Genomic DNA, 22,820 nt, shown 5'->3' with positions numbered 1-22,820 from the left:
GTCTCCCGCCGCAGGGGGGAGTCTGGCATTCCTGGCAAAGCGACGCACGCCTTTACCCGAGACAGAACCAGCTCAGTCCCGCTTTCCGATGCCTGGTGGAATAAGGAATCCGGGGGGACGTAGTTGGTGGGTGGAAGCTTTGGACACATGTCTGAGAGTGACCTTGACAAAGTGAGACCAGGCCGTCACCACCTGCACCTGCCGACCTCGGGCTCCGCGGGTCTCGGGCGGGACTATCACACGTTGACGGCCCACCAGCCGGCAGCAGGGAGCGTGCAGGCCTCTGTGGAGCCGCCGCTCAGACACGGGCGCCCCCCCCAGATGAATGGGTGTAACCGGCCTCTCCCTGTGCGGCCGTCCCAAGGGAGCAGGCAGGCACAGTCCCGCCGTGTGGGGCATTCCACGGGGCAGTGACCAAGGTTCCTCCACAGGCCCGTGCCATGCACGCCGGCTCAGATGCTGGGGTGGGGGCCGCTCGCGGTGCAAAGATGCCTGCAAGGCACAAAGCGCAGTATGAGGGTCTGGTTTGGATCCTGGTTTTTTAAAAGAAGGTGAGTACAAAAAATTTCCTGCCCTGGCTGGCGCAGCTCAGTGGATTGAGCTCGGGCTGCGAACCAAAGTGTCACAGGTTCGATTCCCAGTCAGGGCACATTCCTGGGTTGCAGGCCACGGCCCCCAGCAACCGCACATTGATGTTTCTCTCTCTCTGTCTCCCTCCCTTCCCTCTCTAAAAATAAATAAATAAAATCTTAAAAAAAAAATTTCCTGCCATAGGGGAAATCTAAACATTGACTGCGTGCTGGATGACACCAAGGAATTTCTGCTGATTTCGCCGGGGGCAATGATGGCATTGTGCATACCTGGGTACGCATCTGTCGCTGGGTGATGGTGTGTAGGGTTTGTTATGCTATTGTCCATCTTGGGATGTGCTTAAGGTTTTTCACGATGAAAACACCTCTACTGGGACGCTATTCTGGTTACACAGCACACACAAGTGGCGTTCCTCCCCTGCCGGGCCCCGTTCTCTCGCCTGCGAAATCCAAGCCAAGGGTCACGTCTGCAGCCACCACCGACGGGACCAAAGACGGGCTCGTCGGGAGCCCTTGCCGAGGAGTCTGAGGAAACCGAGTACAGGGGAGAGAGGCACCGGGGGCTGGGAGGGGTGGGGAAATAATGGAAAAGGCTCCTCCAGGAATGGCCGTGTGACAGGTGTGTTTTGGGGCCTGTGAGCTGGTGGGCACGGCGCTGCCAGCAGCCAGGTGAAGAGAGGGAACTTGGTCAAGAAGAAGAAGGAAGCTGACTCATGGAGAGGAGCCCCCCTCGCCAGAGCCCTGCCAGCGCGGCCCACGGAGGGGAGAGGCTGTCTGCAGACCACGTGTCCGATAAGGAAGAGACCCACGTCCACACCAGAAAGACGCACACAACTCGGCGGCAAAAAGCAGCAGGTGATGCAGCTAAAAAATGGACCAGGGATCTGAACACACATTCTCCCAAAGAAGACACACGGACCGCCGGCGGCTCTGTGAGAAGATGCTCAGGGTCACCGGTCATCGGTTTTGCAAATCGAAACTGCGGTGAGGCGTTACCTCACCCTCTGCAGGACGGTCATGACCAAGGAGGCCAGAAGTGAGTTTCGGGGAGGAAGTTGGAAAAAGGGAACTCTTGCCTATTGTTTATGGGAAAGTGAGCCGATGTGGCCACTGTGAAAACCCCCCATCTGGACATAAAAATACATTTAAAATAGATCTACCACAGCATCTAGTAATTTTGCTTCTGCATGGGTGTGTTTGGAGGAAATAAAAAACACTAACTCTGGAAGGCGTCAGCTCCGCCATGTCCACTGTGGCGTTGCTCACAGCAGCCAAGCTGCGGGAGCCACCCGGGTGCCCAGCGACCGTGGAGGGAGAGGCGGTGCGTACGGTTACCAAGTGGAACAGTACTTGGCCATAACGAGAAGGACACCCTGCTGTTTGTGATGACATGGACCTTGAGGGCGTTGTTTTAAGTGACACACTAAGTCCGGTAGAGAAAGACAAATACTGTATGACCTCCCTTACGTGGAGATTTAGAAAGAAACAAGCCCCGGCTGCTGTGGCTCAGCGAATTGAGCGCCGGCCTGCGAAACAAAGGGTCGCCGGTTCGATTCCTGGTCAGGACACATGCCTGGGTTGTGGGCCAGGTCCCCAGTAGAGGGGGGTGTGAGAGGCAACTACACATGGATGTTTCTCTCCCTCTCTCCCTCCCCTCTGTAAAAATAAATAAATAAAATCTTTAAAAAAGAAAAGAAAGAAAAACATGTCACTCATAGACAAAGAGATCAGACCTGTGGTCCCCAGAGGTGGAGTGGAGGGGGAGGGAATTGGAAGGAGGGGCTCAGAAGCTACAGACGTTCAGTTGTAAAGGGATGAGTGTCCAGCGTGGTGTGGTGACTGCGCAGGACACTGCTGAGTGGTGCAGGCGAGTTCAGAGTCGAGCCTCGGAGTTCTCACGGCAAGAAAACAGCATCTCCTTTTTGCTTGTGTCTCAGCCAGAGGACGGTGCTAACGAGCCCGGGGCCACCTCTCCGCAGCTCCGTGTGCCACCTGCCACACGCTCGCCCGGTGACGGGCCTCACTCACGTGCAGCCCCACGCAGCTGCGAGGACGCGAGAACTTCCTCCCTAGGTTCCCCACGGGTTTCACCTTCCTGACTCCTTCCTGCGGCCTTGCCTCGGGGCCTCTTGTCGGTTTTGAATACAGTTCCCTCTGCCACAAGACAGCCGGAGCTCGGTTTTCTGCCTCCTACTAAAGATGTCAAGTGAATCGGCCTTCAGGTCCAGGGGTGCACGGGGCCCAATAGGAGTGACAGGCCACAGGAGCGAGAGGCCCACGGAGCCTGGGCGGTGGGGCGGAGATGGCAGAGCACCCAGGGTCGCCACAGCCACCCGGTCAGGCTCCCCACGCGAAGCCACGCGGGGCAGGCGGTGTGGTCTCATGCTCGTTGCTGGGGTCTCAGCACAGCCTCGTCTGTCTTCTCCGACGGCTGAGCACCATTCGCTGAGCATGCTCTCCAGTGGCACACCGATGTCGCTGGACTCTCTGTGGCTTGCAGGGCAGAAGTGGCCATGGGAGAGGCAGCCGGGCAGCGATGGTGTAGCACGGGGACACCGGCAGACTGGTGCTTCGTGCCAAAGGCTCAGGCTTGTGAACACCCGATTCTGCAGGTGTGGGAAGGGGCTGGGGTGTATTTTGGGTTGGGAAAGGCTGCAGACCAGCGAGTCAGATGACTTGATCAATGCGCAAGTGTGTGCTTGTGTGTGCGAGTGTGCAATGCTCCTATGGGTATGTAAATGCTCAGAGAGAAGTCTAGAAAGAAGTTTACCAACATATTAGCGAGGGTCGTTAGAGGGTTTCTGCTTTCTTTGTCAGCCTTTGTATTTTGTTTAACTTTTCTGCAGTGAACTCGTATAAAATGTAGGCCCTTTTCTCCAGAATCTAGAGACTTCTGCACACCTCCGAAGGGCCTTGGGCCTGCACAAAGCCCCGTGCGTCCCACCGCACGTGGACCCCTCGCAGCCCAGATGCGACCCCACTTCGACTCCCCTGGCTCCGGGCGGACCCCGCTCCCGCCTCGGATGCACAGAAGTCCCTCGACCCAGCGTTCCCACGGTGGTGTCCTTTGCAAGCCCTATCGGGCTGTGCATCAGGTAGCAGCACTTCCTGTCCACAGTCACCACGGGCCAGCTGCCTCTTCCTGCCCGGCCCCACACTCTCTCTCGCCTGGGGCCGGAGGCCTGGGAGCCGCCAGGGCGCCTCGCCTAGCAGAGTCTACCGTGGCGGAGCGGGCGGGAACTCAGCCTGGGGGGAGTCCGCGCCGCGCTCCCCGGCACGTGGAGGACGGGCCGGCAGCCAGCCCCGCAGGGGTGGAGGGCATTCCTCCGCAGAGCGGCGCTGCCGCAGCCCTCGGCGCGCGCCGGCGTCAGAGCAGGCGCAGGGAGGGCTGCAGTGGCCGCACTGGGCGGCGGGCTAAGGGGCGGGAGCGAGCACAGCGGGGGAGTGTGCAGGCCTGCGCGAGAGGCTGCCTGTCCGCGGTGGCTGCGGACAGTTAACGCCCGCGGCGCTCGGAGCAGGCGTGCGGGGCTCGGCGGTCTCGCCGGTCTCGCCGCCGGGAGAGGCTGCCCTAGTCCCAGGACCACCCGCTTAGACAGACTCGGACGCTCGGAAGCTCGGAAGCTCCGCCTCCTTCCCTGGAGCCACGCCCACCCGGGCTCCCGCCTCCTTCCGGCGCAGGCCCGGCTCTGGGTCGGCTTCCGGCCTTTGGCTTCCGGCTTCCGGCGGGGCGTGCGGCTTCCGGCGTCATGGCGGCCTGAGCCCGGCGGCGGCGGCGGCGACGCGCGGTGGGCCTCTCCCTGCGGAGCGGCCGGTGGCTGCGATGTGACCCGCGGGCGCGGCCGGCTGCCGGGCTTCGCGTCAGCGCCGCGTCGCCCTGCGTCCGCGCGGATGGCGGGGTCCGGGTGCGCGTGGGGCGCCGAGCCGCCGCGCTTCCTGGAGGCCTTCGGGCGGCTGTGGCAGGTGCAGAGCCGCCTGGGCAGCGGGTCGTCGGCGTCGGTGTACCGGGTGCGCTGCTGCGGCACCCCCGGCTCGCCCCCCGGCGCGCTCAAGCAGTTCCTGCCGCCCGGCGCCTCCGGGGCCGCCGCCTCGGCCGCCGAGTACGGCTTCCGCAAGGAGCGCGCGGCGCTGGAGCAGCTGCAGGGCCACCGCAACATCGGTGAGGGCGGCGGGCCGGCGTGGGGCGGGCGGGCAGCGCAGGTGCCGGGCCCCGGGGCGGCGGCCGTGCCTTCGCTGCGGCGTCCGGTCTCGCGGGGACATTTTTAGCCTCCGCGAGGCAGCGGGAGACGGACCCTTCTGCCGCGCTGGTGACGCCGGTGGACGCTGCCTGGATCCGCAGGGAGCCCGGCCTGGCGAGGCGTGACTCAGTGGTTCACGGGGCCCTTGTGGACGTGTGGCGGCCGCACGCCCCGCGCGCTCGCGGCTCTGGCGCCCACGCCCAGGCTGGGAGGTCTGAGCTGATCGCGGATGACCCCGTTCCCCGCCGCCCCGCAGACCCCCTTTGGGCTCTGCCTAATCCCTGCTCGCACGCAGCCGGGGCGGCATCAGGGACGATGGGCCTTCGGCACCTTACCGCTCGGGAGCGTCGGCCACCACCAGGGTGGTCGCTCGTCTGTCTGTTCCAAGCCTGCCGCGTTTTGTACGTAGCCGTGGCCTTTCGGGGGAAACCTTTGGCGTTTTGGAGGCCTCAGGACTTGTCGAGTCTCCGAAAGGTTAGACGTGTCTTCCCAAGGCGCGCTCCCTTCTTTCAGGGTTGAGGTTACCCAGTGCAGTTTCGGATCGGGAACCAACCTTCAAGTTCTGTTTTTCCACATTGTGACATTCACCTTGGGTAGTATGTAATATTTGGTTCTTACCTTAAAAAATGTGTTTATTGATGTCGCAGGGAGGAAGGGAGAGAGAGAAACATTGATTTGTTGCCCCACTTGCTGACGCCTCGTTGGTCGACTCCTGCGAGTGCCCTGAGCGGGGATGGAACCTGCAGCCCTGGAGCATCAGAGGATGCTCTGACCCCCTGAGCACTTGTCCAGGGATGGATATTTTGTTTTTATTTTTTAATTTTTACTTGTGCTCAACTTTGCTGGGCACCCTCAGTGCATATGCACCCCCCACGAGTGCTCGGTGAAACGCAGCCTGAATGACTGTGCCTCGTGTAGTGTCTTTGAACGGTCGCCAGCGGCTGAAGGCCGAGTCCTTTTATGTTGTTGAAGTGACCCAGTGGCCCCGAAATCTCCCTCGTGGGAAAGTAGGTTGCAGCGGGGGCCTCCTTGCCCATCAGAGCGCTTCTCTGTAGTCCGTCCCGGCTCGCGCCCTGCGGTCACCCGCGTCCGAGGTGGCTCCCTCGCCCGGCCCCACTCCTGAAGCCGCGCCGCCCGCCTCTCTCTGCAGTGACCCTGTACGGGGTGTTCACCATCCACTTCTCCCCGAACGTGCCGTCCCGCTGCCTGCTGCTGGAGCTGCTGGACGTCAGCGTGTCGGAGCTGCTGCTGTGCGCCAGCCCCCAGGGCTGCTCCCTGTGGGCCATCCAGCACTGCGCCCGGGACGTGCTGGAGGCCCTGGCCTTCCTGCACCGCGAGGGCTACGTCCACGCTGACCTCAAGCCGCGGAACATCCTCTGGAGCGCGGAGAGCGAGTGTTTCAAGCTCATCGACTTTGGCCTGAGCTTCAAGGAGGGCAACCAGGTGAGGAAGGCCCCGCCCCCTGCGGGGTCTGGGCGGGCGTTGCGGAGAGCAGGGGCGCTTCAGCGGGGGCCTCAGGTCTGCGTGTGGCTGCGATTCGGAGCTCCTGGGGGTGGGGCAGACGGCAGCAGCTCATGGCCAGCGTGTTTGGTCGGGGCGGGCGGCCAGCCGGGGACATGCGAAGGGGCCTGAGGCTGTCGGGAGTGGCTGCCCCGCAGGGTGACTCTTTTGTTCTTGCTGCATGACCGGCGCCTGCACCGCTGGGGACTCCACGGGTGGTGGGTCCGGCACCCCCCCCCCCCTTGTCTTGGTTGGTCAGGTCTTTGCCCAGTGTCCTTGATCATCAGCGGTCCCTCGCAGGCACGAGACTGCGGAAGCAAGGGGCCGCCCGGCGTCCAGCTGGCAGTAGAGGCAGCGCCGAGGTGGGTGGGTGGGTGGGGGGACGGACAGCGGACGACAGTGTTTCACTGGGCGCGGTGTCCACTCGTCTGCTCAGGACGTGAAGTACATCCAGACGGACGGGTACCGGGCCCCGGAGGCAGAGCTGCAGAACTGCCTGGCCCAGGCCGGCCTGCAGAGCGACACGGAGTGCACCTCGGCTGTGGACCTGTGGAGCCTCGGGGTCATCCTGCTGGAGATGTTCTCGGGGACGAAGCTGAAGCACACGGTCAGGTCTCAGGAGTGGAAGGTAACGGCGCCGGCGCTCCCCTCGGGGTCCCCGTCCCAGCGCCCGGGGCCCCAGCTGACGAGTCTCGTGAGCCCTCTGCCTCGCGCCCGCTCTCGCCACGGCAGCCCCTCCCGCCCAGGCTGCAGCCGCTCAGCGACCCTCCCTGCTCCTGGGCCGTGAGGCCGGGGCTGGAGCGGGGACGTGGGCCTTTTCCCCAAGACCCAAGAAGCGGAAGCGGTTTCTTTCACCTGGGAGTTCGGTTGTGCTACTCCCCGGAACACTGGCAGTGCGACAGCGCGATGTGGGGTGAGCAGGTGCTCCCTGCGCCACGCTCACAGTGTCTGCGAATCGTCGACGTGTTTTCACGCACAGTCTCACTGAGTTCTCCCGGCGGTCCTGTGGGGACAGCGAGCGAGGGGAGCCGGAGGCTCTGCCTGGGGCCACACGGCTGTCCCTGCCTCCTGCCTCAGGCTCTGCCCGCAGCACTGCACGCCGCCTTTCTCCCGGTGCAGCGGCTGCTCTGGCTGCTCGGGCTCTGAGCTCCCAACCCGGGCACAGCAGGGAGCTTCCCGTCTGTTCCTGCACAGCGTGGGCCCCGTGCCCCTGTCTGAGAATACTCCCTGGGGCTCGAGCGTGGTGGTGGCCTCGGCAGGCTCCAGGCTGGAGGGTCGAGGGCACAGCACAGAGGCGTCCCTGGTTGTGGCGGTGACGTCTGAGGCACGGAGTGTGGCTGTCAGTGCCCAGGCAGAGCGTTGCCATGGCCTGGTAGGCATGCCGGGCGCTCACCTTTGGCATGGAAGCACGGCCGAGCGACGGGGAGCGAGGGGGTCAGTGTCCTTCTTTGTCCCCGGCGCCTCCGACAGACCGGCGCCAGTCTCTGGTGCCCCTGTGGGTGGGCCCTGGCCACCTGAGCCCCCGGGACGGCGTCTGCTCGGCCGAGCGAGCAGAACTGGGTGGCGGGCAGGCCCTGTGTGGGGAGATGCCAAGGGTGTGCACTGCGGGCCCCCAGTGCCCGCCCCCAGGCGGAGACGTCGTGGTCGCACGTGGTGTCGCCTTCTCCGAGGGGCCGTGGGCGGGGCCCGTGCGTGGCCGTGCGTGGCCTGCCGCTCCCATGGAGCTGCGTGTGCAGGCCCGAGGTCCGGCCGCCGTCTGCACGGCGGGGGTGGGGGCAGCGTGCGACCGTGTCACAGTGTCGGGGGCAGAAAGGAAGCGCCTGGCACTCGGTGTGGGGTGCCGGTGGCACATGTCCGGTGGGTTTCAGTGAGGCTGCTCCTGTGCACACCTCTGCACACTTGGGGCGAGTGATGGGACGGCACGTGCCGCCTCGTGCCCCGAGCGCTCTTCTCCCTGGAGGCGCGCCCGCTCGCCCTCCTCTCCACATGCACACTGAGCCCCGTTTCCCGGGGTCGCTCGGTGCCGCGGTGTCTCCAGTCGCGCACGTGACTCTGTCACAGTCCCCCCCTCCAGAGCGAGGGGCGGGGGAGGAGGGGTTTCTGGGGCGTTTCGCAGGGCACCCGGGCCTGGCCCTCGGGAAGCAGTGGCTGAACTTGAACCACCAAGGGACGACTTCTCCCCCTCCCCAGGCCAACAGCTCCGCCATCATCGACCACATGTTCGCCAGTAAGGCCGTGGTGAACGCCGCCATCCCCGCCTACCACCTCCGGGACCTCATTAAAAGGTACGGCCGCGCCCTTCGCCCCTCCCCCCGGCTCACACCGAACAGACGCTTCTGCTTCTGACCCTGCACGTCTCCCGGTTGCTTTCGGTGTGCAGCGATTGTGGGTCCTCGGGAACTCGGGGAAGGGCGGCCGAGAGGCCGGTCCCGCAGCCAGCCCCCCGCAGCGGGGCCTCTCCGCGGCTGCGGGGGGGGGGGGGGTCCCCCTGCAGGCGACAGTGCGTGTGTGGCGCTGCCCCCCCCCCCCCCCATGCCTGAGTGTGACGGAGCAAACAAACCCACCGTCGGTGTCCGGACGGGGCGCCTCGAGGGGCGTTTCACACCGAGAGAGGCCGTGCACGCCCAGGACGGGGTCTGCGTGGTCTCTCCCCGCTGGGTCCCTGAGCAGCGGTGTCTGGCTCTCGCTCGCCCCGCCCGTCCCTGAGTCCCTGAGCGGCCCGGACACGCAGCTGCTGCCGTGGGAAGGTCGGAGCGACCGCCCGTCCCTGTCTTCTTCCCCGGGGGCCGCCGGGGCTTTGACAGCGGGGGGCACCCGGCCACTCAGTCAGAGGCACTTGCTGGGTAAGACTGTTGGATGGAAATGACAGCAGCCAACACAGCCACGGCCGTCCGTGGGAATGAAGCTAAATTATACCTGTTTTGTTTTGTCAGATCAGCCAAAAATAAAGTGTTTGGGTGTGCTGCAAAATTTCGGCAGTTTATGCTGCCCCAAGATGAAAAAGGTTCAAAATGTTTGCTTTATATTACGAGTCATTTGGCCTTTTTCCTAGACGGCCAAAGGATTTTATCTTTTCCGTAGACGTCCCGTGGTGGTCCCGGAACACCTCTGGGTCTTGGTGGTCTGGGGCCGGTCGTCTCAGGGGAGGCGGTGCTGCCAGGCCCTCCCGGGTGTCTGCTGGGGCGGCTGTCCCTCGCCTCGTGTTTTGGCGGTTGTCACGGTTACCTGGTTCTGCAGACGCCGCCCGTGGGCGTTTGGTTTCGCTGTTGTCACGTCCGGGGTGGGTCGTGGTGTGTCTCTACGGGGCGCTCCGTGGGCGAGCGATCGGCAGGCTGCGCCCACGCAGCCGGTGCCTCGGTGAGCACGCGTGCTGCTTCCCGTGACGGTGACGCTGGGCCCTGTCTGTGCCGCAGCATGCTCCACGACGACCCGCGCCGGCGAGTGCCCGCCGAGGCCGCGCTCTGCAGCCCGTTCTTCAGCGTCCCGTTCGGTGAGTGCGGCTCCTGGCGTCCCCGGGCCCGGGTGGTCGGATGCGCGTCGGGACCGGCTCTGGGGGGCGGGGGGGGGGGGGGGCTCGTGCCTGACCGCACTGTCCCGCCTGGCCCCGCAGCCCCTCACATCGAAGACCTGGTGATGCTCCCCACCCCGGTGCTGAGGCTGCTCAACGTGCTGGACGGCGACTACCTGGAGAGCGAGGAGGGCTACGAAGGTCGGTGCTGCCCCGGGCCCCGCGCCCTGCACCCCCGGGGCTCACGGGCCTGGCCCTGTCCCCGCCGTGGCAGCGTGTGGGGTTGGCGCCAGCATTGGGCGGTCTGAAGGCAGGGCGGCAGGGGGGGCGACGGGGGCAAGGGCCTGGGCATCTGGACCGAGTGGCTCCTGAGCCCCTCCATCCCGGGCTGGGCCTGGGGTGGGGGGAGGGGCACGGGGCCAGGGTGGGGGCGGGGGTGGTGTTCACAGGGAGGCCGCTGGTGGGTGCCGCTGCACCCAAGGGCATTTGCTGGGGAGCGACCCCCCTGGTGTGTTTGGGGTTCAGGTTCCAGCCCCGAGGGGACGGCGCCGGGGCGCGGGTGCAGCCCGGTGCCCGGGCTCAGCTGGGTGCGGCAGCCGTGCTGGGTGCTGGGCAACAGAGGGGCAGGGCCAGCCCGGCGCCGTCCTGCGCGTCCTGGGGGCTCAGAGGCGAGCAGACTCCCCAGGACAAGGCTGAGGAGCCCGCTCGGCGCTCGGGGGTCTCTCTGGGGGACCAGACCCTCACAGACGGGGCACACGTCTCCGTGCCGCATCCCGGGAGTGCGGGTCACGCTGTGTCCCGGGCGTCGCCCGGTCCTCTGACACACGAGCCGAGGTCGTTGCGCGACGTCTGTGGCGTCGTTAGCATCTGCTGCCTCCGCTTCTCTGGGCGGGGCGTGCCCGCGGCTGCGGCTGCGGCTCCTGGTGTTTGTCGTGGCGCAGGGCCGGCCCGGGCGCCGAGTGGACCTCACCCCCGTCTTGCTGTGTGGTGCTGTTTTTTCCTCCTAGATACAGAGTGCTTAGATGATGTTTGAACGTAGGTGTTAAGTCTTAGTGTTTAGGAGTCTCACACGGATACCTCTGTTCTGAGTAGAGGGTCGTTGTCAGGTTACCTCCGATTGGGTAAGCTTGCTTGGTTAGAAGTCACGTGTGGGAGGGATGGCTGTCTTGTGACCTCGGCGGGGATGGTAAGGAAGTGGGACTCCAACCATCTGCCTCAGACCAAGGTGTGCTCTCAGTCCAGTGAGGACCGTACCGTCTGAACGGCCAAGCCCTCCACGAAGTGAGGGGGGGACAAGGCAGGGACAGGAGAGAAAGGTGGGCGGAGGGAGGGAGACAGGTGGGAGTAAAGGAAAAAACTAACTTAAAAAATCATGGGGCATTTTTACAAATAATATTCCTGGCACTGAAAGGCCTCCACAAAACTCAGAGGCAGTGAAATGGTAGTGCCACACGCTGCACCTTGACAGAAGCTGAAGAGACACAAAACCATCTTGGAAAACCTGTCCCGGCCCTTAGCAGGGCCAGGCCCGGGGAGGCTGGCCCCAGGGGTGGGGGAGGAGGTGAGGGACGCTGCCAGGCCCTTCGCGGCAGGGTGCCCGGAGGCGTTCCCACAGGCCTCTCCTCCTCGCTTGTGGGGACACCCGCTCCCCCGCGCTGTGCAGCCTGGGACCCGCCGCGCGGGCGGCAGGGCGCACGTGGGGACGCTGCGGGCGCGGCATGGAGGACACCTCGGGGCCCCCATCGAGGGCTGGCTGCGTCGGCGAGCGTCTGCGAAGGGCAGGGGGTTCGTGCTGACGACGCCCAGGTCAGGTCGGTGGCCGCGGCCCCGTCTCCAGGAGGCAGCCTAGAAATGCGGGGGGGTTGGGGCCTGCTCTCGTCTCGTGGGTGACGGCAGAGGACGCGGAGACGCTGCCGCGACTCGGCTGTGGGGGGCGGGGGCTCGCCTGCCGTTCCCAGGGGGCAGTGCCGCACGGCCGCCGGACGGCCGCGAGGTGCGGGCAGTCTCAACAATCCAGTGCCGCAAGCTGCTTGGGTTTTGGGTTTCGAGAGTCTGGGTGTGTCAGCCCTGGGAGTGCTGAGACAGAGGAAACTTGGAGTGCGTTGATTTGTAGCGTGAGCCGCGTTTCAGAGGTGCCGGGAGTGGCGGCGTCCTCGCTCCGGCGTGGGGCCGTGCTCCGGAGCACGCGAGGCTGGGAGAGCCGGGTCCCCTGACCCCCCCCCCGCCGGCGTGGCTGTGCTTGCACCCGCAGACGCCGTGGAGGACGTGCGCGAGGAGTGCCAGAAGTTCGGGCCCGTGGTGTCCCTGCTGGTCCCCAAGGAGAGCCCTGGCCGCGGGCAGGTGAGCGGGCGTCCCGGGGGGCTGCGGGGGGGGGGGGGGGCACACGGCTGGGACCGGGCCCTGTCCTCAGGGAGGCGGCATCCTCTGGGGTCCCCACGTCTCCCGGGGTCTGTGCCGAGCGTGCGTCTGTCCTGTCCGTCTGTCCTGTCCACCAGCGTCTGTCTGTTACAAGGTGCCCGTCTGCCGTCCAGTCACTGTCGGCAGCAGCGCCAGCGGGGTGGAGCCCTGGCGAGGGTCAGGGTCAGCTGCGGCCCCAGCGAGGGCAGGTCGGGGGCCAAGGAGGGCGGGGGGCGGCCGCTGGAGCCTCCCTGTGCCGCGAGCACTGGCGGCAGCAGGGCCGAGGGTCCCTCAGAAGCTGTGGCCCGGGGCTGGGTTCCAGGGCAGAGAACCCTTCCTTCTGGGGTCGGCGTCTCCGTTTCTGGGGGCACAGCCTGGAGCGGGCTTCACGGGCCCTGTGCGCGGGCGCCCCCTGCTGGGCTGGCCGGGCGCTGCGGGCAGCTCCGTGGCTCGCGGCCTCCCCACGCCGGCGGCCTCCCCACGCCGGCACCCTTCCCTGCCCTCAGCGCCGACGGCCAGGGGGGGCTGCAGAGGCTGCCAGGTGCTGCCCCCGCCCCCAGGGGAGAAATCCCCTCGGGTCACGGATCATTGTTTTGTCTCACGGCTCCGTGTCATGGGGGTTTGGGGAGACCGAAGAAAAGGAACGAAGCTTCACTCCAGCTGCAGTGGCAGTGACTGCGGTCTGGCGCTGACCCTGTTCCCCCGTCAGGGTCGGGAGGGCACCTGGCCCCTCACTGCCCCCTGCCGTGTGCTCCAGGCGCGGGGGGGAGGGCGGGGTCAGGGACAAGGGCACTGGGTGCACCATGTGGGGGGGGGCAGGGGGGCTGGAGGGGGCTTGCGGTGGGTGGGGAGGGGGCAGCCGCCGGAGGAAGGGGGTGCAGGGCCGAGTGTGCCGCAGGCGGGAGGGTCGGTGCGACCTCGGGGTCGGGGGGTGCAGCCTGCAGGCAGGTCACGAGCCTCTGGGGGGAGCACACACAGCGTGGCCCTTCGGAAGCGCTTTCGGTGTGAGCTCCTGGCCCTGGGGCTGAGGAGCCTGCTGACCTGTGGGGACGCGAAGGCCGCCTGAGCCCCCGAGGGCCGCCCCCCTGCCGGGGGTGCGGAGGCTGAAAGTGGCCGTGGCACGGACGAGGCAGGAGCAGCCCCCCCCCCCCCACGTTACCTACAAACTCAGGAAGTCCATGTGGGCCTGGGGTCCCCCCAGCCTCCCGGGAGCTCGTGGTGGGGGGGGGGTGGCGGGGCCCGGGCCCCGGGCTGGCACGGCGCTCAGCTCAGAGTGCGGGGAGGCTGTGTTTGCAGCGTGCACGCCGGCCGCGTGCTGGACGGGGCCGTTTGGTCGAGGTTGGACCCGACTCGGCGGTCCCGCGGGAGCCGTGGGGCGGAAGCTGCCGCCGTGAGGAATGGGGGGGGCGGCGTGCAGGTCGGGGCCAGGTCTGCGGGCTGGGCGGCCCGCTCTCCGTCCCAGCACCTCGGTTCCGGCATCGCCTCACGGCCCGCTTCTGGGGACGGGCCCCTCGCCAGGCAGAGCAGGCGTGTGCCCGGGGCCCTGTGCGCCCTGCGGGGCCGGCCCTGCCCGGCCCAGGGGGAGGAGGGGCTCACTGGCTGGACCGCCGCCCGGGACCTCCGAGAGCCTGCCCCAGGGGTCCCCGTGTGCCCGCAGCTGGGTTCCAGGGACACGGCCGGGCGGGGAGGCTGTCCTGGTCCGCAGGGGACAGGTCGCAGAGGTCGCATCGCTTCCGGTCACTTCTCCTCCCTGTCGCTTGGCTCTCGACCAGGGAAAGAACTCGGAAGCCACCGTGCTGTGTCCTCTCCCCGTCTCGGGGGTGGGGCTCAGATGCTCCGGAGAGGGGGGTCGCCACCCTTGCTGGAGGCCGGCTTCTGCGTCTTTCGAGTTGCTCTCCCCGGCGTGGCGGCTGTCGCCGGCGCCGTCGGGCAGTCCTGCGTGGCCTGGGCAGGAAGAGGCGGCCGGTGGCCCGTGGTGGTCGCTGGCTCCAGAGTCGGCCGAGTCCTGGGACGCACTCCTGGCCCTGCTGCCTGCAGCGGCCCCTCGGACCCAGCACCGGCCCCGCGGGGAGGCCGTGGAGACGCGGCCTCGGGGCGGCCGGGCGGAGACAGTCACTGTGTCCTCTCCCCTCCCAGGTCTTCGTCGAGTACGCGAACGCCGGCGCCTCCAAGGCGGCCCAGAAGCTGCTGACGGGCCGGACGTTCGACGGGAAGTTCGTGGTGGCGACCTTCTACCCACTGAGCGCCTACCGGCGCGGCCACCTCTACCAGACCCTGCTCTGAGCGCCGCCCCTCTCCGCCTCCCGCGTCCCCGTGTGCGCGTCCTCTCCCGAGGGCAGCAGCTCCCCTCGCCGGGGGCGGGGGGGCGGGGGGCTCCTTTGTACATTTGTGTCACCTGCGCAGGTGCGGGCGCCGGGCGGGGCCCGGCTGCCGTCCCGGGGGTCCCTTGCTGTGGGTGGGGGGGGTGCGAGGGGGCTCCCCCGTGTGTGGCTCAGACCACCGTCGTGCAGGTGCTCCTGAGGCAGGGGCGGCGGCGCCCACACAGTGCTCCCGTGTCGTCCGTGTCTACATCCATGTGCACAGCCGGCACCCCAGGGAGGCTGCAGTGAGCCCGTCTGCGTGCGTGCGCATCAAGGCTTTTAAGGCAGGAAGCTGGTGCTTGGCGTCTCGCAGCCCCCGCCCCCTCGTCCCCGTGGCGTCGCACCTGTCGGAGTGAGAGCCGGGCGCCCCAGGGCCACCTGTGTGACGGAACGTGGGGCGAGCCAGCCCCGGCCTGGGAGGCGCAGGCCGGCGGGTGCAGACCGGGCTCCGCTGGGACTCGCCTGACCCAGCGGGTGGGTCCCGGGGCCCGTCCCCTCCTGCGCCCGCGCTAGACCCTCTGTGGGCCCCTTCCCGCGGGGTGTGCTGCGGCCGTTGTCAGCTTTCTCACGGTGCAGCTCGGCCTGCTGCGACAGGAAACGGAGGTGGTCCAGAGAAGGAAGGGTGGGGTGTTCGGTGGAGGGAGGAGGACCCCCAGAGACAGAGACAGAGACAGTGGGTGACCATGACCAAGGGCTCTCCTGCTTCTCCCCTCCCTGCCACGCCCACCCTCCGCCCTGCCCTTCCTTCGCCGAGGGCGGGGCCGGAGGGACCACGTCCCACGTGACCTAGTCTGGAGGCAGGGCAGTTCCGGGTGGTGCAGCTGCACAGGGGAGTGCGGAGGGACAGACGGAGAGCCCCCCGCAGAGAGGGTGCTGGGCAGGAGGTCCTGCACACAGCGGGTCACAGGCTTCCTCCCACCTCAGGGGGTTGTTAAAGTTCAGGAAACCTTCATAAAGCACTGATTATATGTACACAGAATAGGGTACAGAGTATGGGTTTTTCCTTGCTATTTATTTGTTTTTTCCTGAGGAAGCTGGCTTTTATCTCTTTCCCTGCTGGCAGCCTCCCGCATGGGCTGTGAGGTTCCCGAGAGCCCACACAGGGCCCCCAGAGGAGGGGAGGGGCCCCGCTGCCCTGCTGGTCCCGTAGGGACCACTCAACGGTGTGGGCACCACCAGCTGCCCCGTGCCTCAGGGCTCCCCCCCCCCCCCAGCGTGCATGGGGAAGCCAGGCTCAGTGTGCGGGGGCTGGCGTGTGAGTTGCCCCAAGCCTGGGCCCCAGGGGCGTGTGCCACCTCGAGCTCCCGGTGTGTGCCCTTCGAGGGGCCCTTCCGGCGGCGGGCAGGCCGCCCTGTCGCAGACGCTCGTCCGGGAGGGTGTGCCCCGTGCGGCTGACGCCTGCGCCCTCCGGGGACAGACGTGGGTGTGGGGCCTCTTCTGGGCGACGGGGCGCGGGTCTCGCCGGGGGTCCGGATGGACGCGCAGCGCGGGGGGGGGGGGGGGTCCTCCTGAGGGGCGGGTGTCGTGGGCGAGTGTGCGGACCTCTCATGCCCGCGCCGCCGCCGCCTCCAGGAGCCAGGTCCCGGGCGTGCTGCAGGTGGGCTGCCGGGCTCAGCGGTGTGGGGGCCGCGCACGCCCCGCGCTGGGGGGTCTGTCGGCGTGTCGCGTCTCCGTCCTGCCCTGTGCTCGCACCGGGAGGTGGCCGCCCACGCTGGAGGGCCCTGTGGCGGGAGATGCTGGCCAGACTCGCAGGGCGCGAGGGAACACTCAATGAGCTTAAGCAGCCGCTTACCGAGTCGGATGTTTTATATTAAAGCCGCAGAGTTGGAAAAAGACGCCTCCTGTGACTTAAGTTATTTTATCCCTAACCCTTAGCCTGTCACCACCAAAGATGCTATTTGTAGATTTCCCCTTCCTCTTCTTGTAACATCAGATGTTCAGTCTTAGTGTCTTTTCAAACCTCAACCAAATATCAAAGATGCAACTTTCAGATCCTTTTAGGGTGAGGTGTGTACACAGAGATTCAGGCTCTTTGACGTTGCTGAAACGCTAGGGATTCTGGGGCGTCGGGTGAGGAGGCCAGGGGCCGGGTCTCCCCGCCCTGCCCCCTTGGGAACGTGGGATCTCAGGTAGTTTTTCCCTTCCTAAGTCGGTGTCTGTGCCCCCTCACCCCCCCGTTTCTCTGGTGTCCGTGGTGTTGAGGTGCGTTTCTGCCAGACAGAGGCCTGCCGTGCCGGTGGGTTCTTCGGGGCCGTTTTGGTGGCCGGGAGGCCTCTGAGGAGGTCGGCAGGTAGCGCCTTCCCTGCTGCTGTGACGCTGGCAGGAGGCAGTTGGGAGGCGGCATTCGCCCGGAGGGAGGAGGAGAACCCCGGTCCGTCCCTGTGTCCTCCCTCCTCCGGGGGGGACCGCGGGCCACGGTGGCTTCAGAAGGGGCCCGAGCCTGGCCGTCCACGAGCCTGGGCAGCCTTCTCTCTGGCGCCCGGCCGCTGGGGCGCGGCAGCCCCTGCAGAAGTCAGAGGCGGCTCTGAGGGCCGCGGAGCTGCGTTTCCTCCCCTCCCCCGCGCGAGTTCATCGTGAGGCCTGTCCCTCCGAACCTCCTCGGTCCCCTGGGCAGCACGCCTTCCGTTCTGGTTTGTCCTTTAATGAAGGTCAGCACCGCGGTGACGGGCAGCAGCCGGGGCAGTTCGGTTCTGGGTGAAGGGGTGCTCAGGGCCCCGGCTGTCTCGCCAGGCGGGGGGCTGTGTTTTGGGGCGGGGAGGGGGTGCAGGCGTGTCACCACGCGGCCTAGTCTGTGGGCGAGCGGCGGTCCCACTGGAGCAAGTGCCTTGTGATTCCCGGAAGACGCGGACACCCCTTGGGGCGCGAGCCTCCCAGGTGCCGACGGTCCGCTGCGTCTGGGTCTGCTCTCGGGCGTGACCTGCGGACCTCCTGCGGAGCGCGGTCACACGCACAGCAGCCGGGGTCCCGCCGCGGCTCCAGCTGCCAGCGAGGCCCCTTTCCTGGGGGTCCGACTCCCTGGCTGCCACAGCCTGGAGACCCCGCCGGGCCGGGGGGCTGAGCCGCCTTCTCTCGGTCGCAGTCCCCAGGGATGTGGGTGACCAGTCCTGAGGCCCCTGGAAGTTGGCAGATTCGGCCCGGTTTTGTGGGGCGTAGCCCCTTTTTGCCCGACACCGGGGTGCGTTGAGTCTGTCCCTGCCCTTTTGTTTGTGGCGGCTGCGCCCGCTGCCCGAGGACCAGTGGGTCACACCGCGGTGGGCAGTTGGCCAGCACTGGGGGTATTTAAGAAGAAGGCAAAACAGTCTTAACTGTGTCTGCTGTTAGAGAATGTTCAGGAAACTTTATCTTTGATAGGGTGGTTGGGGGGGGGTACGGGGAGGGGGGCACGGCCCTGATGTGAGGGGTGCGGCCCCCCTAACCTCTGTTCCCCTGATGAGAGGCTTCCGCTCCGCCCCCTGCAGCGGCACCTTGCGCCTCCCTCCCGCCGCTGGGAGGGCTCGCCCTCTGCGTTTGCCCTGGCCGTGCTTTTCCGAGCCTCGTCCGTGGCCCCGTCAGTGCTGGGATCCGTGGGAAACTCGCCGAGTGACTGCCGGCGTGGCGCGTCCCGCAGAGCAGAGCCGCCGCCCGTGCCCTGGAGCAGCCGTGGCCGCCCCGCAGCCACGCGTGGCCCTGGCCCGGGGCCGTGTCTCACCTCAGGGCCAAGGGGGGCAGCGGGTCTTACTTGCCTTAACGACTCTCATCCTCCTGCGGAAGGGAGGGTGTGTTGGTACGCCCCTCGTGCGGTGAGGAGAAGCCACGTTCCGGGTAAAAGGGAAGCCGAGGCTGGGACTGTCCATTGTGCTTCAGGGCCACTGGTTGCGGAAAGCTCGGCGCCCAGCACGGCCGTGCGGCCCGGTGGGGTCGCTTCTGGGCGCTGGTGACGGCCAGACGCTGGGGCTGGGGCCGGGCCTCGCGGCGGGTGGGGCTCCCCCAGCAGGTCCCCTCCTCTCCCCTTCGTCCCTTCCAGACGGTGTTCGGGAATCTCCGTTCCCACTGGCGCTCCGGCTGCATCCGCCTGGGGGCAGGTCTCCCCCAGCCTGTGTAGTCCTCCCGGTCGCCCCAGACTGGCTGTGCGCGCCCCGTGGGCGGAGGGGGGCGGGGAAGGCTCCGCACCGCAACTGTGCCCCCTCCCGGGTTGACCCCTCCCCTGAGGGACCCCCTCCCCGCCGGCCCCTCCACCGGCGCCCAGGGCCGCCCGCACAGCACGTGGTGGCGGTGGCGGTGGCGCGGTCGGCGCCCGGCTCCCCTTCCTGGTCCGGCGCGGTGACCCTGTTTCACCACCCGGCGGGGCTCCTCGCGTGCTCCCTGCCGAGAAGGCGTCTGCCTGCTCGAGCCCCGAGTCTGATTTCTCGTCGAGTCTTTAACACTTTTTTTTCCTTGCTGAGTAGCACAGAACCTTTTCTTTGCACTTTCCCGAGCACCGAAGGAGGCCCGCGCTGTGTCCCCGCGCGTGCTGCGCGCGGTTTCCGCGGAGACGCCGGTCCCTCCGCTGCCTCGTTCGGTCTCGTGCTGTGAGCCGACGCGCTTCCCGGTGTGTGTGACGAGGTGACACAATAAAGCTTACACCTGAAGGAGCGGCTCCTGTTTCACCTCTTTCTGTGTTTCGTGTAAGAGCGCGCGTCGGCCCCTGAGGCTGCGGCACGTTGTTCTAGCGACCTCCGCACAGCGAGGACCGGGCTCTTGGGTCCTCGCGCCGCAGAGCGGGCGGGGGCGCGTGCGCAGCAGCCTCGGAGCGAGGCCGGCTGCCGCCTGGGACCCACCGCGAGCTCGAGGTTCACGCAGCAGGTGCAGCGTGGGCGCAGCGTGGAGGACGCAAGGCGTCGTCTGAGCGTGAGCCTCGGCCCTCACGTGCATGTGAGCGCGCAGCCTTGGCGCCCCCCCCCCCGCCCCCCGCGTGGCTGCGGAGGCGGAGGTGCAAGCGGCGCGGGACCGCGCTCCTGCTGGAAAACGCGCACCGGAGCGGAGGACCGGACCGCAGCAGAGGGCCCTGCTGTGCGGCGAGGGGGCGGGGAGAGCGCAGCCGCGCGCTCGCAGGGACCGTTCCAGGGTGGCGCCCAGGACGAGGGGGACTGTGCTTGGGTGGGAAGCAGCGAGGCCCGCAGGCAGCAGGCACGTTTGGTCCCCGGAGTGTCCCCGTCCTGGGCCGTCATTTGCGTGTACGCAGGTGGACCGGGCATCGAACTGGTAAACCGGTTGCTGAGGAGGGAGGGTCACGGAGGCAGGGCCCAGCGAGTGAAGGCGGGTCCTTAGCCCAGCAGGGAGGAACCAGCTGGGGGCGGTGCCCCGGAGCCGGGGTGCCGCGGGCAGTGGGCGGGCGCCGGGAGTCTCGGCCAGACGCCTGCGCACAGAGAGTTGGGAGGGTCCGCTGCCCACGGTCTGCAGCCCCCTGAACCGGGTGGCCACACCCCCGCCCCCCCCGCCCTGTTTGCTTTTTCCTTGCCCCCCCCCCACCCGATGAACATAACGCGGGTGTCCGTGTTTTCTGAGCAGTGGAAAGGCGCCGGTGCCTGCGGACTTGGGTGGGACTGCCCTCCAGCGGTCGGCGTCCTTCCTCTGTGGCCCCCCATCACGGCCGTGGGGACACAGCCGCCCGCCGCACACGCGCAGCTTTTCTCCGTTGTCCCCTCGAGTTCTGGGCCCTCGTGTCCCTGGCCAGGACGCAGTCACAGCTGTTGCGTTGTTAAAGCGTCGGCTGAGAAGCGTGGGGGTCAGCGATGCGCAGACCGCAGCTCGGGGGAGACGGGCTCAGTCGTGCGTCCCCGTGGGCCCCTGGTCGTCGCTGACCGAGTGTGCGGCTGCGTCTGGTGCAGTCCTTTCCTTGGGGGAGCGGCGGCGACCGGGGCACGAGTGTTGCCCTTGAGGGCTCTGAGGTCGCGGGGAGCTGACCCAGCCCACAGACAGCAGCACCTGGGGAAGCCAGCTGCTGCCGGAGCGAGCCTTGGACCCCGAAGGTGTGCTCCCTGCCACCTATGTGGACAGACCCACGGTGGTGGTTAAAATTCTGTTTCTAATTACAACTTTTTTTATAATCCTGTGCTCAACACAACTTTGGACAGACGACATTTTTCTTCCGCTCTTTTCTCATGTCACGGTGGGCTGCGGGGGGAGGGAGGGGCGCAGGGGAATGGCATCTGTTGGGGCCTGAACTCGAGGACAGTGTTCTGACGGGGGGACTTGAAGAGGAAGGGGACGGAGGAGCAAGCAGCCGCCCGAAGAACCCACTTAATTGGCAGCTGTCCTGCTGGTTAGTAGTTGAAAAGGAGCTGTCCCGCAGAGCTCCGTGACAGAGAGCGCCTGGCACGTGCTTGGAGGCCGTGCGGGACCCACCCCAGGCCGCCCGGGAGGCTGAGGCCGGAGGTGAGTCGGTCCCCGAGCAGAGCCGTGGGCCGCGCCCGGGCCCTGCGCCCCGAGGAGGCGGCCCGGTCCCCCGCGGGCCACCGGTCAGCCGTCGGCCCCTCCCGAAGGCGCGGGTGTTCTCGCTCACCAGGGGTCGGACGTGCACGTGGAGGTCGCCCCGACAGCCCTGTCACCGCCGGTTCCTTACGCGCCACTGGGTCGGCCACGAGTCTGCAGACCGCAGTCACGCGTGGTGATCCGCGGAGACCCTGCTGCGGCCCCACTAGGGGTCGGTCGCTCCTGGTCCCTCGGAAACAACGCGTCTGACTTCCCGGCGGGACCGCGTCCGTGGCTCGTCCTTCTCGGGTCCTTCCCCGTGAGCCCAGGGACGCGGCCATCCCCCACCCCCATCCCCCCCATCCCCAGGACGCCCCGCACAGGCCCCCCCCCCGCCCCGCCCCCGCGGGCACCCGCCCCGCCTCTCAGACCTCCTCTGGCTGCTCCACCCGCGTGGCCTGTGGGGGCGTTGGTCTCGAGTCGCCTGCTCTCCGTGCCCGTCCCTGTCCCTGTCCCCGTCCCCCTCCCACCCAGAGCAGTGGTGCCGCTGAGCTGGGCGGCCCCTCCAGCAGATCCCGAGTCCAAGGCTGAGTGATGGCGACGCCCCCCGCAGTGCAGCCGGGCCTCCCGCCGTGTCAGGAGCCGGAAAGGGCAGCCGCCTGAGTCTCCAGGCCTCGTGTTTCTCGGTCTGCACAGTGATGGTGGGGGGCTGGGCGCTGCGGAGGCCCCTGTGGCCCCCCACAGCCCTGTCGGCGTGAGGGTGGTCCGGCCGACCTGCTCCAGCCTGGCAGCGGCTGTCGGGAGCATCTCGGCCTCTGGCTATGCCGGGGCTCTCTCCGCCGGCAGTTTGAAACTCCCTCCGCCTCTGGAGGCTCCGCTGTGGCTCCCCCAGGGCCAGTGCTGCTTCTGAGCTCGCCTGACCCGGAACCTGCCTGGGACGCTGACCAAAAGAAGCCCCCAAGGTCCCCCCCCCCCGCCACCCCCCAACTCAGTGTCTGTGGAGAGTGGAGAGCGGCCGCTGGGGCTCCCAAGGAGCACTCCCTCCCGGCTGCCGCCTTCCAGGCCCAGGTCTCCCCTCGGCGCCCGGGCCTGCTGCTTGCCGTCTCCCTCCCTCACGCTGGAGGGCGCCTCTCTGTCCCCTCACGGCACGTCGTGAGGCCTTTCAGAGTGGCTGCCTCGCGGAGGTCCCATGCAGCGGGAGGTCGCAGTGGAAGGACGTAATACACACAGCGGGAATGCCTCGTCGTTTCTGCCCCGGCCACGAGGACGCCAGGGAGGGAACCCTCCCCTCCCCTCCCCCGTCTGCATCCTGGCCTGACCTTCGGAGGAAGAGTGGTCAGCAGGTGGGGCTCGGGAGGGTGCTGTCCACGGGTAGGGGTCCCGGAGAGCGCAGGCCGGGGCCCAGCGACGACACACTGCCCTACCGCGCCGTGGAAGAGGGCTGCGCCCCCATGGTGCTGCTCCCCCGTCCCAGCGAGTGCAGGGCGGTCACGGCCAAGCTCACCGATGCCTGGTCCCGTCCCCAGAGGGGCGGGTGAGCTCTGCTCCCCGGCAGGTGAGGGAGGGAGGGAGGGAAGGTGAGGGCGGGCCGGGGCCCTGCTGCAGCCCTGCGTGGGGCTTGGGTGGGACAGTGTCCCCTGACACCGAGGCACGGGCTCCCAGCTGTGTCATGGCCACACGTGGACTCAGAGGCCTGTGATCTCGTGACAGCAGGCAATGCCATCACCCCGGCCCAGGCTGCAGCCCCATGCTCTTGGCCCCTCAGAACGGCTTCCACGCACAAGGCCGGGACACAGCCGTC

General features: G+C 67.4%; 1 protein-coding gene across 1 annotated transcript; it reads left to right on the top strand.

The window, feature by feature from the left end:
• The first annotated feature begins 4,233 nt into the window (after positions 1-4,233).
• Positions 4,234-14,716, top strand: UHMK1 (U2AF homology motif kinase 1). The gene is made up of 8 exons (XM_028503401.2): positions 4,234-4,746; positions 5,976-6,268; positions 6,762-6,953; positions 8,516-8,610; positions 9,739-9,815; positions 9,936-10,034; positions 12,085-12,173; positions 14,367-14,716. The coding sequence occupies exons 1-8, from the start codon at positions 4,479-4,481 to the stop codon at positions 14,511-14,513; spliced, it is 1,260 nt and encodes a 419-aa protein (XP_028359202.1). The 5' UTR covers positions 4,234-4,478; the 3' UTR covers positions 14,514-14,716.
• The last annotated feature ends 8,104 nt before the right edge of the window (positions 14,717-22,820 follow it).

Source organism: Phyllostomus discolor, chromosome 14 (genome assembly GCF_004126475.2).
Source record: "Phyllostomus discolor isolate MPI-MPIP mPhyDis1 chromosome 14, mPhyDis1.pri.v3, whole genome shotgun sequence".
NCBI classification, from domain to species: domain Eukaryota; kingdom Metazoa; phylum Chordata; class Mammalia; order Chiroptera; family Phyllostomidae; genus Phyllostomus; species Phyllostomus discolor.
This window is presented reverse-complemented; position numbering and strand designations above follow the sequence as displayed.